A 17,509-nucleotide genomic window follows, 5' to 3' on the forward strand; every position below is an offset into this window, starting at 1 on the left:
GTCTGTGGCACAGGAAATGTTATCTGTTCATGTTCCAAGATATGTCTTGTGAAGCTATATCCTAAAGGTCGCACAGATTAAGCTATCAAGGCCTACGTCATCCTAGATGACCAAAGTAATCGGTCGCTAGTAAGGTCCGGCCTTTTTGAGCTGTTTAACATCGAGTGCAAACCATACTCTTACTATTTGAAGACATGCTCTGGTGTAGTGGGAGAAGGGCTGAAGGTGTTGTGGTCGAGTCACTCGACGGAAAGACCACAATCCCCCTACCACCACTCATTGAGTGCAACAACATACTTGACAACCGCTCTGAAACCTAACCCCAAATGCAGCTCGTCATCATCCTCATCTTGTCAAGGTAGCAGAGCACATCCCAGAGGTCGACCCAACTGCTGAAATCCTCCTTTTATTTGGTAGAGACATAAGAGTGCACAAAGTTAGGGAACAAGTCAATGGCCCCCACAATGCCCCTTTGGCCCAACGCTAAAACCTAGGATGGGTGCTGGTTGGAGAAGTCTGCTTGGGGAAAGCACATTAACCAAATGTCACCTTTAAGACAACTGTGCTTGACAACGGCCGGCCCTCTCTATTCAAACCCTGTACAAACTTTTTGCACATCAAAGAAAAGGTCCATCAAGAAAAAGAGATGAGAGACAGGACTTCGGAGACTAGTAAGTCCATGGAAGAAACATTGGGCCAAACGGTTTTCAGCCACACTGAACACGACAACAAACTAGCACCTTCTATCGAAGCTGACGTCTTTCTGAAAATAATGAACAAAGAAGTCTACAGAAATTATAGCTGGGTGGCTCCTCTCCCATTCAAGCATCCCAGATAACGCTTGTCTAACAATCGACAACAAGCAGTCAGACGCTTTGCATCACGCCAACAAAGCTTGAAAAAGAAGTCAGAGGTGCAACAGCAATACGTTGCTTTCATGGGGAAAATATTGGAGAATAACCATGCAGAGGTTGCTCCAGCACTAGAAGAGGATGAAGAATGCTGGTACCTGCCAACCTTTGGAGTGTACCACCCTCAAAACCAGGCCAAATCAGGATAGTGTTCGACTCCAGTGCCAAACACTTAGGTGTTTCACTCCATGATGTACTGCTTACAGGCCCTGACCTCAACAATTCTCTGCTTGGAGTCCTGATGCGGTTCCATAAGGAAAAGGTTGCTGTCTTGGCAGATATACAGCAGATGTTCTACTGCTTTTTGGTGCGAGAGGACCACAGAAATTATCTGAGATTACTGTGGTACCAGGACAACAATGTGACAAATGGAATAATAGACTACAGAATGAAAGTGCATGTTTTCGGCAACAACCCGTCCCCAGCCATAGCTATCTACGGATTCAGGAGAGCAATTAGAGAGGGAGCATGAGAACATGGGCTAGACACAGTCGACTTTGTGAAGCGCCACTTCAATGTGGACGACGGCATTCGTTCCGTGACGACTGATGCCAAAGCCATAGACTTGCTGAGCAGAACACAGATGTCACTGGCTGAGTCAAACCTCAGGCTCCACAAGTTTGCTTCCAACAGCCACATAGTCCTAAAAGCCTGAAGACTGTGCTGCAGTTGCGAAGGATGTGGATCTAAGGAGAGAGGCTGCAGCAACTCAACGCAGTTTGGGTCCCCTGTGGGAGATGGCAAGTGACACATTCATCTTCTCTACCACTACCTGAAGACAAATTCAGTAAATGAAAAGTCTGCAAAGAATCACTTTAGGAGCTGAGACACCTTCATGTACCAAGGACATGTACGCCAATTAGAGAGGGAGCATGACAAATGAAATAATGGACTACAGAATGAAAGTGCATGTTTTCGGCAACAACCCGTCCCCAGCTATAGCTATCTACGGATTCAGGAGAGCAATTAGAGAGGGAGCATGAGAACATGGGCTAGACACAGTCGACTTTGTGAAGCGCCACTTCTATGTGGACGACGGCATTCGTTCCGTGACGACTGATGCCGAAGCCATAGACTTGCTGAGCAGAACACAGATGTCACTGGCTGAATCAAACCTCAGGCTCCACAAGTTTGCTTCCAACAGCCAGATAGTCCTAAAAGCCTGAAGACTGTGCTGCAGTTGCGAAGGATGTGGATCTAAGGAGAGAGGCTGCAGCAACTCAACGCAGTTTGGGTCCCCTGTGGGAGATGGCAAGTGACACATTCATTTTCTCTACCACTACCTGAAGCCAAAATTCAGTAAATGAAAAGTCTGCAAAGAATCACTTCAGTAGCTGAGACACCTTCATGTACCAAGGACATGTACGCCAATTAGAGAGGGAGCATGACAAATTAAATAATGGACTACAGAATGAAAGTGCATGTTTTCGGCAACAACCCGTCCCCAGCTATAGCTATCTACGGATTCAGGAGAGCAATTAGAGAGGGAGCATGAGAACATGGGCTAGACACAGTCAACTTTGTGAAGCGCCACTTCTATGTGGACGACGGTATTCGTTCCGTGACGACTGATGCCGAAGCCATAGACTTGCTGAGCAGAACACAGATGTCACTGGCTGAGTCAAACCTCAGGCTCCACCAGTTTGCTTCCAACAGCCAGATAGTCCTAAAAGCCTGAAGACTGTGCTGCAGTTGCGAAGGATGTGGATCTAAGAAGAAAGGCTGCAGCAACTCAACGCAGTGTGGGTCCCCTGTGGGAGATGGCATCAGTTTTCTGATGCATCAGTCAAAGCCATTAGATGGTGTGGCATATTTAAAGACTATACAAGATGGACAAACTCACATTGGGTTCATCACAGCCAAGTCAAAACTTGCACGTCAGTCTGAACCAACCATTCCAAGGCTCGAACTCTGTGCGGCTGTCTTAGCAGTGGAAATGGCAGACTTAATCCATGATGAATTGGATTTGAAGCTAGATTCCACAAAGTTCTATACTGGTGGTCCTTGGCTATATCTATAATGAATCCAGACGATTCTATGTGTACGTCCATAATAGAGTTCAGCACATTCGGCAAACCACAAAACCTGAGCAATGGCACTATGTGCGCACAGAGGATAATCCTGCAGACCATTCACCAAGGTCTATTCCTGCCTCACTCTTGGCACAGACTGTATGGTTACAAGGCCCTAACTTCTTGCTCAACTCTCCCAACAAAACAGATCCAGTCCAGATCCATCAAGGCTTTCTCTCGATTTACACTGAAAGCTGTTGAGTAAAGTGTCCATTCAAAAAAAAAACAAAAAAAAAACGGGCAAAGATAATCTCAGAAAACGAGTAGGACTGGTGGAACTGAGCCTCATCTTAGCAGTGTCAGTCGCACTCATGTATGCACACCCCTCATCCACAAAGTAGTGATGGAAACAGCGGTTCTTTTGAGTGTACTGAATCACTAGACTCAGAACATTAAAATGATTCATTTAAAAGATTCCAATCACCCAATCATTCATTTCATGTTACTACATTTGCAGTTAATTACCATTAAAGGTGGGGTTCCTTTACAGTTAAATAGAGGTAATAAAATCAGACAGACTGCAGGCTCTCTTCTTAACTCATTTTGAAGTTCTAGCAACCAGAAGTCAGTAAGCACAGATGGAAATAGGAAAAAATATGCTTCTAAATGTGACTTATGGATCAAAACATAAAATGTCACTTCCAGAAAAAGACAAAAAAATCCATTACATAAACCACTGTGTTATCTAACCGAAACTCCATCTGTTTGTTCTGTCTCAGTCCATTGGTGTAGTATGCGAGTAAGTGACACAGCTCCACTCTCAGTACGATTTGCAGACTGCACATTCATTCACACCACAACACAAGTTTAATAGGCTGAGTCACAACGATTAACAGCTCTTTCAGGAGGAGTGAATGTTGCTTGTCAAGGCTCAATGCAAACTGCTGGGTTTCCTTAGATAGAAAACTTTTTGACCAATCTGTCTGTTTGAATTGATTAAATTTGACTTTGTAAAGTGTCTTGAGATGATGTGTTGTGAATTGCCGCTATATAACTATAATTGAATTGAATTGATTCACTCACAACGCTGTGAACAAAGCCAACCTTGATTCTAGCACTAAAGATCTTGAATTCAGTACACTCAAAAGAACCGCCATTCCCATCACTAGCAGCCTCCTCTGTGGTGAGGTGTTGAAGGAGAGTTATAGCGGAGCAGAGGTCAAGAGGGAAGGAGCTGTAAAGTGTGGTTGTTTAGATTTTAAGTCCATGTTTTTCTCAGAATTCCCTGCTGCAGCTTAACCAGAAATTGCACACAACTTTATATTTTAGTCTGTTTGATTACATAATTTTTACATAACAAATCAGATGTTATGACCTGTGACTCAGTACTTAAGTAGCCTTTTTTAAATACTGGTAGTATTCTAGTAGTAGTGCTACTCTTGAATACAGTTTTTGGGTACAAAATAAACTATTAGATTATTTTGTAAGATTATAAGATTATTTAAATTATAACTGTTCCTTGCTCTTTTTTCTTTGTCTACCTGTCTCTGCATTTCTCTCTCTCTCTTTCTCTCAAATTGTCTTACTGTTTTTCCACTTTTAACCACTTTTTATTCAGCATGGATGTTTTGCCCTATGTTGGCATAATTGTATAATTTAAGTAGTATTTGAATAGTATACTTCATTTAACATTTAAAAGACATCTCTAGCAGTGTTTCCTTGACAACCACTTTAACTAAAGGATTGGAACTGTGACACTGTGGCCATCTCTCCCAAAATCAAAGTTGTTTAGTGAAATCATTTACACCTGGTTACTTTTTTTCCATCTGGGCAACTCTACTTTATTTTCATTAAAACATCACAATTGTGCACATATATTCTCTGGTATGTTGTGTGTTTCTACACATCGTATAACTAATCATGGTGAGCCACCATGACTAAAAAGGCCATGGCCATTTTCTAGTCCCAGTCCAGCCCTGTGGGAAAGACTGCTGACTGGTGTGATTTTAAATTTTGAAAGTAACTTCTTTATTAGGTACTTTGTACAAACTCAAATGGTGTTTGCACTTCCTGTACTTTGCTGTAAGGTTTAGTTGTTATGGTATTTTGTTAAATGCTTGAATGCTTATACAGAAACCAGAAAGCACCAGGTACGGATGGGGATGGAGTCCTCCCTAAACGTCATTGGCTCATAGGTCCAAAGGTTAAAACCTCTAGTGTCAACCCGGTGGATTAGTTTCAAAACATATTTATTAGAGCCAAACTGAAGATTTCCAGCCCTCTTGTTTTATTCCTTATGGGTTGCAGCCCACACCATACGGCTTTGGATAAAGTTAGTGGGTTTCTTGCTGTCTAGTTTAAAACAGAACAGGTAGAGGCAGACCAAGGAAAACACTCTGGGAGCTCATGTGTTTTTCTGTTCTCATTCTTGCAAGATTTATTAAAGTGCTGGTTGAGCGAAATTCACCAATCTCATTTCTTTAACTGAGAGCTGATTTATTCTCTTTCCTTCAATACTGGACAGATGTCTAGAAAACAGGCACTGAGACTCTCCACAAATGCCACAAATGTCCACTTCCAAAGAAATTATCACAGTATGCCGTATCCACGAATATTCAAAAAAAGTTAAGTGAAATGAAACAGTGTGGTGGGAAAGGTTGCACCACCAACAATGGTTCCAACAGCCTGTCACAAGATTGTCAAGCAAAATCCATTGAGGAATTGGGCGAGCTTCAAAAAGTGTGAGCCTGAAGTCTACAGATCAAAAGAGCTACATTCTTTGTGTCAAGCCACTCTTTAACCAGAGACAACTTCAGAAGTATTTAACATGGGGTAAGACGAAAAATAAGTGGTACAAATGACTTGAAGACTGCTATTATAGCAACCTGAGCTTCCATCATACAGTACCTAACAGAACCACAGGCTGGTCACCTCCATGCAATGCCACCTTGATCCAGCAATTCATGCAAAAGGAGGCCTAACAGATTATTGTGTGTAGAAATGAACTAAATTGTTAGAAGTCTGGCGCTTCTTTTTAAATATCCTTTTTTACTGATCTTATGTAATATTCTAATTTTCAGACACTGCCATTGAGGTTTTCTTTATCTGTAAACCATAATCATCAAAATTATAAGAAATAAAGGCTTTAAATATCTCACTCAATGTGGAATTGAGTTTCGAAGAATCAACAGTTTCGAAGAATCAACAGTATTTCCTCACAACCCTGTCCTATCTGACCATTTTTAATAACCTTTGAGCTCAATTTAACTGAGTTCTCCACCACCAAAAGAAAGTTTCATTGTAGTAGATACAGATTATCAGATAATGCTGTATCAAACTTTACAGAGTCTTTCCCCCTTTTAATTTCCTCAGTATCACAGAAATGGCATGCAGATGGCACCAATGTTGTTTCTTTCCATTTACAATTTGAGGTTATTGTTGATGGTGTCACTACCTTGTTGTGTTTTGCATTAGACAACATAGCCCCCTTGAAAAAGTAGGTGATTATTCACAGGAAGCTGACCTCCTGGTTTAATTTAGAGCTGCGTTCTTTCAACCATAACATTAGGAAATGTTGCCAAACTTACCCAGCTTAGCTCTGTTGATCCATCCATTCCCTTAGCTCTCAGCAGTAATTACTTTATGGCACTCTTCATAAATAAAATTTAGTAACTGAGGTATCATTGGAAGAATTTTTAAAACCTGTGTTTGAAACATTTTAGATGCAGTAGAGCTTTCTGAATTATCTAAAATTTTAGCTTAATCTAAACCTTCAACTTGTATGTTAGACCCAATCCCAATCAAGTTATTTAAGGAAGTATTCCCTTTGATTAATGCCCCCATTTAGACAAGATTAATCTATCCTTAGTAAATGGATATGCACCACAGGTTTTTAGAGTACCTGTTATTAAACTTTTACTTAAGAAACCCTCTCCTGATCAAAATTACTTAATAAATTACAGACCTATATCTAATATTCTTTTCCTATCTAAAATTCTTGAGAAAGCAGTTGCTAATTAAGCATGTGAACATTTGCAAAGTAATGTCCTATTTGAAGATTTGTTACTTTAAGGCTGGACAATTGTGATTCTTTACTATCAGGAAGTCCACAAAATGTAGTTCAGCTGATCCAAAATGCTGCAGGTAGGGTTCTGATGAAAATCAACAAGAGGGATCATATTTCTCCAATTTTAACTTCCTTTCATTGGCTTCCTGTTAAATCAAGAATAGAATTTAAAATTCTCCTTCTCATGTATAAAGCCCTTAATTATTCCCCATTATTGATCCCCATCATTTATCAGATACCTGATTACCCAATACATTCCTGACAGAGTGCTTCGCTCTCAGACTGCAGGTCTACTGGAGATTCCTAGAGTCTCTAAAAGAGAGGCAGCCACCCTGTCTACTTTTAAGACTAGGCTTAAAAAGGACTAGGCTTTCCATTTTGACAAAGCTTATAGTTAGTGGCTTAGGTTACCCTGATATATCTCTGTAGTTATGCTGCTATAGGCTTAGGCTGCTGGAGGACATCAGGGTCTATTTCTCTCACTTTGCAGAGTTCTCCTACTATTCTCCAATTTGCATTGTTTGTTGTTATTTTAACTTTTTGTTCTGTCATTTTTTCTTCATAATAGGTGCACCTGGTGTTTTGTCAGCTGTGACATCATCCAGGGGAGGCAGATCATCCGCTATTACCATACAACATTGAAAGCATTCCTGAATCAATGTGTGCTTCTGTGCTTTTTGTGTTTCTGTTATTCTATAACCCCCAGTCGGTCGAGGCAGATGACTGTTCACACTGAGCCTGGTTCTGCTGGAGGTTTTCCTCTCTGTTAAAGGGGAGTTTTCCTCTCCACTGGCGCTTCATATATGCTCAGTATGAGGGATTGGTGCAAAGCCATCAGCAATGCAGACAACTGTCCACTGTGGCTCTCCACTCTTTCATGAGGACTTGAGGTCAAGACTTGATGCAATCAACTGGGTTTCCTTAGGAAACTTGTTGACCAGTTTGTATGATTTGATTCAATGTTGGTGAAGATTCTCAGTCATCCTGGTCATGATGAATCCAAAAAAGGTTAAAAAACAAAACAACTGGACTTTTATTCTGAAATTCTGTGAAGTGAAACGTCTTCAGCTTTAGAATAGTAGTCCAGTTGTTTTATGTTAACCTCTTTTGGATTTTATTGAATTTGACTTTGTAAAGTGTCTTGAGATAACGTGTTGTGAATTGGTGCTACATAAATTAAATTCAATTGAAATTGAACTGAATTGAAAGTTGTGAAACTTCTAATAAGTTTATCAAACAGCCAAATCTCAGATTCAAAGAAGGAATATAATTTTTGTTATTTTGAACACTGAACCATCTTTTTAAGCTTTTAAGGGTACTAATGGGTAGGTGTTGAGGACAATTAATTTTGTCATTTGTAAATTTGCCCTGGGTTTTATAGCTGTTTCACTTGGATGTGCTTTTTGGTCACCATTTACACCTTATCTATTCAAAAGCATTGCTATCCATGTCAAAGATTCAAAATTAGTGCTAGACCTCCTAAAAGTCATGCAGAAAAAGTAATTCTTGTATTTTGTCCTTCAAGGAAAAAATCTTTAATCTTTAAATTTGTGATTATTAGATACTGTCAAGATAAAAAGCAGAACATTTGAACTCTTTGAATTGTATTGTTTCACCTATTTTGTAGGTATCTTAATTTTGTACTTATTTTTTTACAATATTTTCCAACTCATTTTCATTCTTGTGTAATAAATAATTATCTGGTGGAATGTGTGATTTTGGATTTTGTACAGGTTAGACAGAAATAATTTTAAAACCTGTTAAAGACCAGAATTCTCATTCATAAGGCTTGCATGTGTACAAAACGGGGACTAAATCTTGCCTACGAGTGTCAAAAACCATGACAGAATATCTGCTGGGCCAACAAAGCCCAGCAGATACATTCGGTCGGCATTTAGCCATCCAACAGGAACAACTAGCAGCCCTTACTTCCGCTTCGAGTCAGGCTGTCACTCAGGATACTAGCGCTCTGCCCCCTGCCTCTCTGACAGCTGAAGCCTCCGGTCAACCCCCGCTCACCGAGAACTCGTCACCGAGTCTTGAGAAATTCTCAGGAGATAGTGGAGATTGTGGGGGTTTCCTTTTCCAATGTAACCTCGTCTTTAATCGTTCCCCCCAAACTTTTTTCGGGGGGGAACCGAACTCTTGGTCCATCAGCACAGGGAACTGGTTCACAGCGGCCAGTAATAACACCACCATCGCCCCCCGAACCCATGCAGATAGGCCGTGTTCATTTAACTAGTGAATAACGTCAACAACGGTTCTCTGAAAATCAGTGCCTTTACTGTGTTGGAGATGGACATTTTGTAAAATCCTGCCCAGTGCGACCAAAAGACCGGGTCCGTCGCCTGTAGTGGGAAAGACGGCGGGCCATGGTAGAATTTCCTCCCCCAAATCTTTTGAAGATCTGGTCCCCTCTCGTTTCTGTCTGCCTGTAACTTTGGTTTTTGACCGAGACAGTTTTAATGTCTCAGCGTTAGTTGACTCTGGCTCTGATTTTAACCTGATCGACCAAGGATTAGTCACCCAGCTTCGTATTCAGACAGTTCCGTTATCTGCGCCCCTCCAAGTCTCCGCTTTAAATGAACATTAATCACACATCACACAAGGCTGATTTAGCCCCTCAGAGGGCTAAATCAGATAACGGTTAAGAATAAATAGCCGCTTCTGCTGTTGTCTTCTGCCCTAGAACCAATCCAGAATGCCGTCATCTTTACCAAGCTCGACTTGCGTAATGCTTATCATTTGGTTCGGGTTCGACAGGGAGACAAATGGAAGACGGCTTTTAAGAACCCGCTGGGTCACTTTGAATACCTGGTTATGCCTTTTGGCTTATGTAATGCTCCGTCCGTCTTCCAAGCGTTAGTTAATGATGTCCTACGGGATTTTTTTAATGTCTTTGTGTTTGTCTATTTAGATGATATTTTGATTTACTCTAGTGATCCAAATCAGCACCAACAACATGTCCACTTAGTCCTTCAATGCCTCTTAGAAAACCGCTTGTTCGTCAAAGCAGAGGAATGCGAATTCCATCAGAGCTCTGTTTCCTTTCTCAGCCTCATTTTAGAAGGTGGACTAGTTAGGTCTGATCCTGAAAAGATTAAAGAGGTAGTAGAATGGCCTACCCCAGACTCCTGGAAGCATCTCCAGAGATTTTTGGGTTTTGCTAATTTTTACAGACGCTTTATCAAAAACTACAGCCAGGTCGCATCCCTTCTGCACGCCTTAACTTCCACTAACATTCCGTTCGTCTGGAGTTCTGAGTCTGAAGCCTCATTTTCCGAGCTTAAAACTAGATTTTCAAGGGCCCCCATACTCATTCATCCCGATCCAGCCAAACAATTCACCCTTGAAATAGACGCATCTGATACAGGTGTTGGTGCCGTATTATCTCAACAGTCTGAGTCCGATGATAAACTTCACCCTTGTGTCTTTTTTTTCTCGCCGGCTGTCTCCAGCCGAGCAAAATTATGACATTGGGGACCGTGAACTGCTAGCCATTAAGTTGGCATTAGAGGAGTGACCACACTGGTTAGAGGGATCCGAGCAGCCCATAATCATCTGGACAGACTACAAGAACCTTGCTTATCTGTAGTCAGCCCGAGGTCTAAATCCCCGTCAAGCCCGCTGGTCCCTGTTCTTCTCTAGATTTAATCTCACCATAACCTATCATACCGGCTCGAGAAACATTAAGCCTTATGCCCTCTCTCGACAATTCGCCCCTCAGGAACAGAAAAGGAAGCCAGCGCCCATTCTTCCCCCCACATGTACTGTTGGAGCCTTACGTTGGGATTTAGAGGATCGGATTAATCAAGCTCTGCACCTTGATCCTGACCTGGGTACGGGTCCTGTGGAGTTAAAATATGTCCCCAAATCAGTCCGTCCTGATGTTTTACGTTAGAGCCATGACTCGAAGTTCTCCGCCCATCCCGGAATATACCGGACGCAGTTGCAAGTGTCCCGTCGCTTTTGGTGGCCGTCTTGGACTAAGGATGTGCGTAAATAAATATGTTCGTGCCTGTCCGGTGTGTGCTCAAAACAAACCTTCGAATCAGCCTCCTTCCGTTCTGCTCAATCCTCTCCCTATTCCCAAGCGCCCCCGGTCTCACATCGCTCTGGACTTTGTTACCGGACTCCCTTCATCCCAGGGAATGACCACCATACTGACTGTTGTTTATCGATTCTCCAAATCTTGTCATCTCATCCCGGTACATAAGTTGCCTAATGCCCTGCAGACTGCACAACTTCTAATAAAGCACGTATTTAGACTTCATGGAATCCCTGCAGACATCCTTTCTGACCGGGGTCCTCAGTTTGTCTCCCAGGTTTGGCGGCACTTTTGTTCTGCTCTCGGTGCCCGCTACACTCTCACCTCCGGATATCACCCACAGACCAACGGCCAAACCAAGAGAATGAATCAGCAATTAAAACCCCCCTTCGTTGCCTCACCTCCTCTTTACCCACCGACTGTAATAAGTTTTTGCCATGGGTCGAGTATGCCCTCAATTCCCACGTTTCATCTGCTACTGGACATTCACCCTTTGAAATAGCCCTTGGATACCAACCACCTCTCCTACCTACCTACCTACCGATGAACTCCGGATACCTGTATCAACCGCTGTCAAGAAACCTGGAGATCCACCGTCACTGCTTTCACTCGCACCGCAGAGAAGAAAAAGAGGTTCGCTGACCAGCGCCGTGTACCTGCCCCCCAGTATCGCCCCTGTCAGAAGGTCCGGTTATCATCTAGAGACGTATTAACCAATTCATCCGCCAAGAAACGCCCCCCGATTCACTGGACCCAATGAGATCAAATCTGTCATCAGCCCCACCGCCATTCGTCTGCGCCTGCCTCCTCACTCCCGAGTTCACCCCACCTTTCATGTTTCCCAGATTAAACCAGTAATTGATAGTGAGCTTTGCCCTCCTTCCGAAACCCCTCCACCCACCCAGGACAGTCAGAACCCCCGCATCCTCAGGATCGTGGACGCCCATCGACGAGGTAAGGGATGTCAATACCTAGTCGATTGGGAGGGTCGCGGTCCTGAGGAGCGGTCATGGGTCTTCGGCTCGGCAGTTGCCAATGACGCTCTGCTTAATGATTTTTGGTCTTCGCACCCTTCCACATCATCATCTGGGCTGCCAGGAGGCGACCGTTGAGGGGGGGTGTTTATGTCAGGGATCTCTGTGGTTTCCGTGCTCTAACTCTGCTCCACAGGTGGTTCTAGTTGACTGGGGGGCGTGGCCCACACTTGCGGCTCATCAGGAACGGCTTCCACTGGTTTCTTAAGGAGTGCTCAGACAGATGGAAGACGCCAGAGTGTTAACCCAGTCGTGGTATGCCTAGGCCTCTGACCTGTCTCGTGTGCCTCGTATTTGTGAGTTCTTGGGAATCCTGTTTTTGGAATAATTTTTGTCTCTCTTGGTGTTCTTCAGTTTTTCGTGTTTGGATTTACTCACCTGCCTTGACGTCGTGTTCAAAGAACCAGCTCCTCAGAATCCCCGCCGCTCAGATTTTGCTCTGGCAGCTCCCCCATACTCTCTTGGTGGTACCAAGCCGGGCGTGAGAACCCCTTCCCTGGATTCACCTGGTTCACCCGCAATACTCCGGTTATTCCATCTGCTCCTCCCGTCTGCCGTCAATTGGGGTGCGCTCTGGATCCCTCGCCAGCATTACCATCTGTCAGCCCTCTAGTCACTCAGCCACCTGTTACCATCAATGAGTTACGGTCACAGAGTTCCCTCGTCATTACTCGGTAATAGATAGGTCTTCTCGACTAAATGGTAAGCGGCACAGCTTCTGGAATTTTCCCCTGGTTCGATCTCTCGTAACTTTGTTCCTCTTTCTTTCCGTAGTCGTTCCAGCACTGACGTTCAGACCTCGCTCGAGCCACCCGTTGTGTCTTTCCCAGTTGTCCGAGCCTATAATAAATATCTTAAATTTATTCCTGTTTCCCATCTGTATCTGCATGTGGGCTAAACACTTAAAAACCATGACAACGAGACTTTCCATGCAATGGCAGTGATCTGTAAAAAAAAATTGACGTCAGACTGTGTGGTCTCTCGCGCAAACTTTTTTTAATTTGTGGTTACACATCACTCATCAGGGAGAGAAATGCGATGGTAGAAAACCAATGAACTGTTGTGTAGACTTTTATTAAAGATTTAAGTGTGCTTATGGGCCTTTTTTATTTGTTTGAAATGACCTTATGTATAGTAATTGTCATGATACTGGGTAAGTGTTTGGCCCACAGGCAGAACACACTCAGGAGAGAACGTATTTCTTTGAAATAATGTTTATTTAAAGGATTAGGAACAGATCGGGAACTCCGCAGCCGGATGGAACGGAAGCAAGGCGGAGCAGTGCTAAGAGTGCACCGAGAATCCGTCAGCAAGGATTGAGCGGGACTCTGTGAAGCAGAGCTTGCTGGAAGCTGACCGCCAGGTCAATGAGGCAGGCGAGGCAGGGAAGCAGAGATAGGTGGAGGGTAAGCAGGGTACGATCGGAGCTCTGGAGCAATGGAGGCAGAGCAGCTGCCAGCTGGGATTTCTTGAGGAGGGTAATCGACGGAGAGTCGCAGAAGACGACTGGAGACCAGGAGGGAACGCAGGAGACAACTGGAGACCAGGGAGCAGGACCCACAGCGGCCAGCAATGGAGCAGTGGCGTGAGCCATGCCCACTGAGGCTGGGGCAGTGATGTGCACAGCACCCACCGAGGCTTGAGCGGTGGCTTCAGGCTGACTCACCTGAGGGACTCGGGTGATGTCGGCCCGCCTTACCGGGGAAAAAACGGGCCCACCCAATAGCCTGGGCTCAGGTCTGGACAGGGAATTGGAGGTGGCCCGGTTCGGGATGGGTGCCTTAGGCAAAAAGTCTATGGCGCAATCATAAGATCTATGGGGCAGTAATGACTTGGCCTTACTCTTGCTAAGCACTAGGCTCTGAATGTGGTACCCTTTGGGTTCCTGGCTAACATCAATGAGATCCGTAGAAAGGGCTGGAGACGAACTAGGAGGAACAGCTGACTGTGAACAGCAGGAGTGACAATTAGGTGACCAGGATTCTACTCGAAGTTTGGACCAGTTAATATGGGGGTTATTTTGCTGTAGCCAAGAAAAACCTAAAACAATGGAGGACTGCTTTATGGGAAAAATGTAAAAAGTAGCTTGTTCTCTATGCTTTCCAGAAGTAACTAACTCCACGGGTCTGGTTCGATGAGTAACCTTGGAAAGACTCTTACTGTCCAGGACAGGAGTTGAAAAGGAAAAGGCTCCACCTCTAACCCAGCCTGCTTGACGAAGGTAGAATCAATTAAATTAAATTCACAACCAGAATCCACCAGAGCGCAAAAGTGAAGAGAATCGCGGCTTGTAAAGATTGCAGCGGGTAGGGAAAATCGTGGGGCTAAAATGGGTTGGTTCTGGGCTTGGTCCGCCAGGTTCCGCACTACAGTTGATGAGGCAGGCGAGGGTGAGCAGGGTTTGAACGGCGCTCTGGAGGAATGGAGTAGCTGCCAGCTGAGACTTCTTGGGGAGGTTGATCAACAGAGAGTCTTGGAAGGTTCCTGGGAACGTGGAGAACTTCGGAGTGGGAGTCCGAAGAGGAATAACCACAGCACGAGGAAAACTCACAGTTAACGGTGGAATGTTTTAGTGTCTGGAGGAGTCGGCCGGCTGAGTCATACCACAAGGGCAGTAACACTCTGGCGTCGGAGTGCTGGCAGCTGTCTCCTTAATTACTCGCCTTCCTGCAATCAGCCTCCACCTGTTGAAGAGAGGGAGTAGGAGCCCATACTAGGAGCCGCTCCACAAATCTTGACAGTTATGGCTTACTAGTCCAAGCATGAATAACACTGCAGTTTTGAATGCTTATGGTAAAGTAGATCTAGTCTGATATGGAGTGAAATTGAATGTCTGAGAATCATGATGCAGTGTGGCTGCAAATCACCACTTTACCATCTGCATCGCCAATTTGCCCGTCTCCAAAAGGAGCATAAGCATGGGTGATAGTTTTCATCAGTGACCGCACATTATGATGTCAAGTTTTTCTTTATAGATCACTGCCTTTGCATAAAAAAGTGACATATTTAATATCTAGTCCCCGTTTTCTGCAAACACAAGCTTTATTAATGAGACCCCAGATCACGTTAAAACCATTACTGAGGGTGTACTTTCTTTTCACCATGATTATTTGCCCCAAAATACTCTGCTTGTCTTAAACACTTAAAGGAACAATAAGCGAATTTTAATTATTTTAGAAAGGAAGAACTAAAAAATTTTTTTAGGAAAACTAAAATCTTTTTAAATAGAATACAATATGACGTCAGACACCACCAGTATGACGTCAGACACCATCTCTCTGTGTTGTTCTCCAGTCTCTTCTCTACAGTGCTGGGCCGGCCCAGTATTATGCATTACTCCAAAATATAAAAATGTCATCTTTTTTAAACTTTTTTCCACCAGAAATTGTAGAATTTGTTAACAATTTTGTATGTGTCACAAGATAGCTAATGTAAAATTGAATGGTCTAAAGGGAGTGACACTGATGAAGCTGAACTGTGACACATAAAGATGTGATAAGATGCATCTTCCTATGTATTAAAGGAGGTATTTCTAACTAAAAAGCACTTAATTTTTGAGAATACACATTTATCTAAGTGTGTCAGTATATTTAAAATCTGCTACTGTAACGTGTTTCTTATTAACATTTATCTTTTCTACAGGACATATACAGTACATATAAATCAGAACCATGCATCATGTAACTGCTCAGTTTTCTCACTGAGTTTTCCTTTCCTTGTTGCTCTCTTACCTTTACGAACATTTCCATCAGTGGTTCGCTGAAACTCCCCAGCACTCAGAAGAAAGCATGCACGGTCATGTGGGTATCGTTCACGGCTGGTGGTAGAACCAAGTCCTCCAGTAACTGGACTGCGCTCATCCCCAAGAACCTGGTCTATGGTAGGACAGTCCTCATTGGCCAAAGCTGCTGCGTTGGCAGCTGCATCACCATTCTGCTTAGAATCTTAGAAAAGGGATGAAGAAGATGTAGGGAGAGGTGGAACATCAGTAAAGTGACAAAGTGAAAAGGAAAAAACAGATAACAGTTACTACAAAAATGGTAAAACAAAAGTATAGTTAATCAATTCAAGATGAAATATTTCTGGAAAGAGAGAAGAGAAAAACAAATATAAAAAATGGTTTGCACTGAGAACAAGTAAATGATAGTCACAATTAAAACGTAATATTTAAAATAGCCAAATATCTTTAGAGGCAATATTAATATCTTGGACTGTCCCAGCCAGAGAGACTAGCTAAAAATGAGCTACTGTCTAAAAATAAGATACTAGCCAGATTGCAGCTCAATGCAAAAATTGATGAAGATAAATGGCCAAAAGAAATCGAATGGGGACATGCTTTACCACAGTAATAAAAAGGTTATAAAATATTCAATTGAATGTTGAGAAGGGCTATGATGGACTGGCGATCTGTCCAGGGTATACCTTGTGTCTTGCCCAATGACTACTGAAGATAGATACCAGGTCCCCCTGCTACCCTGCACGAATAAGCCGTTATAGAGAATCGATGGATGGAAGGATCTTGAGTGTCAATAATTTTCATTATGTCATTTTTGTTGTTGTTTAAATGTAAATGATCATGTTTAACCACAAATTCCAAAGTTTCTCACTGTAGCATCGATCCAACAAAACTGTTGTCTGACTAAGTAGAAGGACAATGATATAGCTCTTTTCCTGGCGTGTGTTTTAACGTGTGCAAACCTTTGAAAGATCAGGCCTTATGTATCTTTTACACAGTTTTCCAAAATATTTGAAATGCTTCTAATATATTTCTATTGTTTTTATCTCATGTTATCACAATTTCATAAATTAGTTTTATGTTTGATGTTGCTTGAGTGTAGGAAGGCATGCAGTACTTTTAGTACTCAGTACATGGGTTTATCCTGGGTTGCTTTCTTGATACCCCAGTGCTTTGCTCTGCTTTCTCAGGTCCTGTTGAGGGGGTGGCGTTGCATGCAGTAAGAAGAACTGTCCAACTCAAGGGTGGGTTAAGGAGCAGTAAGGAGACTTAGGCTGCTGGGGGACATCACTATAACAGTAGGATAACTCACTCTGCTGAGTTATCCTACTGTTCTCCAATTTGCATTGTTGGTTCTTATGTAAAACTTTTACTTTTTTCCTTCATGGTTGGTAAACCTGTTCTGGCATTCTGTTAGCTGTGACACCATCGGGGTGTCTGTGCTTTTTTGTGTCTCTGATCTGTCTTCTATAACCCCCAGTCGGTCGAGACAGATGAACATTCACACCATTCCTTTTCACCCTGTACACTTCAGACTTCCAACACAAGTCTGACTCCTGTTATCTACAGAAATACTCAGATGACTCTGCTGTTGTTGGTTGTATAAGAGATGGATAAGAACTGAGCACAGCTTGCATGGGGTGGAAGCAATAATCTCATCTTGAATGTGAACAAAACAAAGGAGATGTTAGTAGATTTCAGG

At 43.1% G+C, this 17,509-nt stretch overlaps 1 protein-coding gene across 6 annotated transcripts in view; it reads right to left on the reverse strand.

The window, feature by feature from the left end:
- LOC105920265 (potassium voltage-gated channel subfamily C member 1) overlaps window positions 1-17,509 on the reverse strand; it is a 296,659-nt gene that overhangs the window by 144,351 nt on the left and 134,799 nt on the right. For 5 of the 6 annotated variants that reach the window (XM_036129352.1, XM_036129353.1, XM_036129349.1 and 2 more), the window contains exon 4: window positions 15,803-16,015. In XM_036129352.1, coding sequence (XP_035985245.1) covers window positions 15,803-16,015 — 213 coding nt within the window. Of the gene's footprint in view, window positions 1-8,588; window positions 14,756-15,802; window positions 16,016-17,509 lie in introns of those variants that run through there. The other variant, XM_036129354.1, reaches the window with a different exon arrangement.

Source organism: Fundulus heteroclitus, unplaced genomic scaffold (assembly GCF_011125445.2).
Source record: "Fundulus heteroclitus isolate FHET01 unplaced genomic scaffold, MU-UCD_Fhet_4.1 scaffold_160, whole genome shotgun sequence".
NCBI lineage: Eukaryota > Metazoa > Chordata > Actinopteri > Cyprinodontiformes > Fundulidae > Fundulus > Fundulus heteroclitus.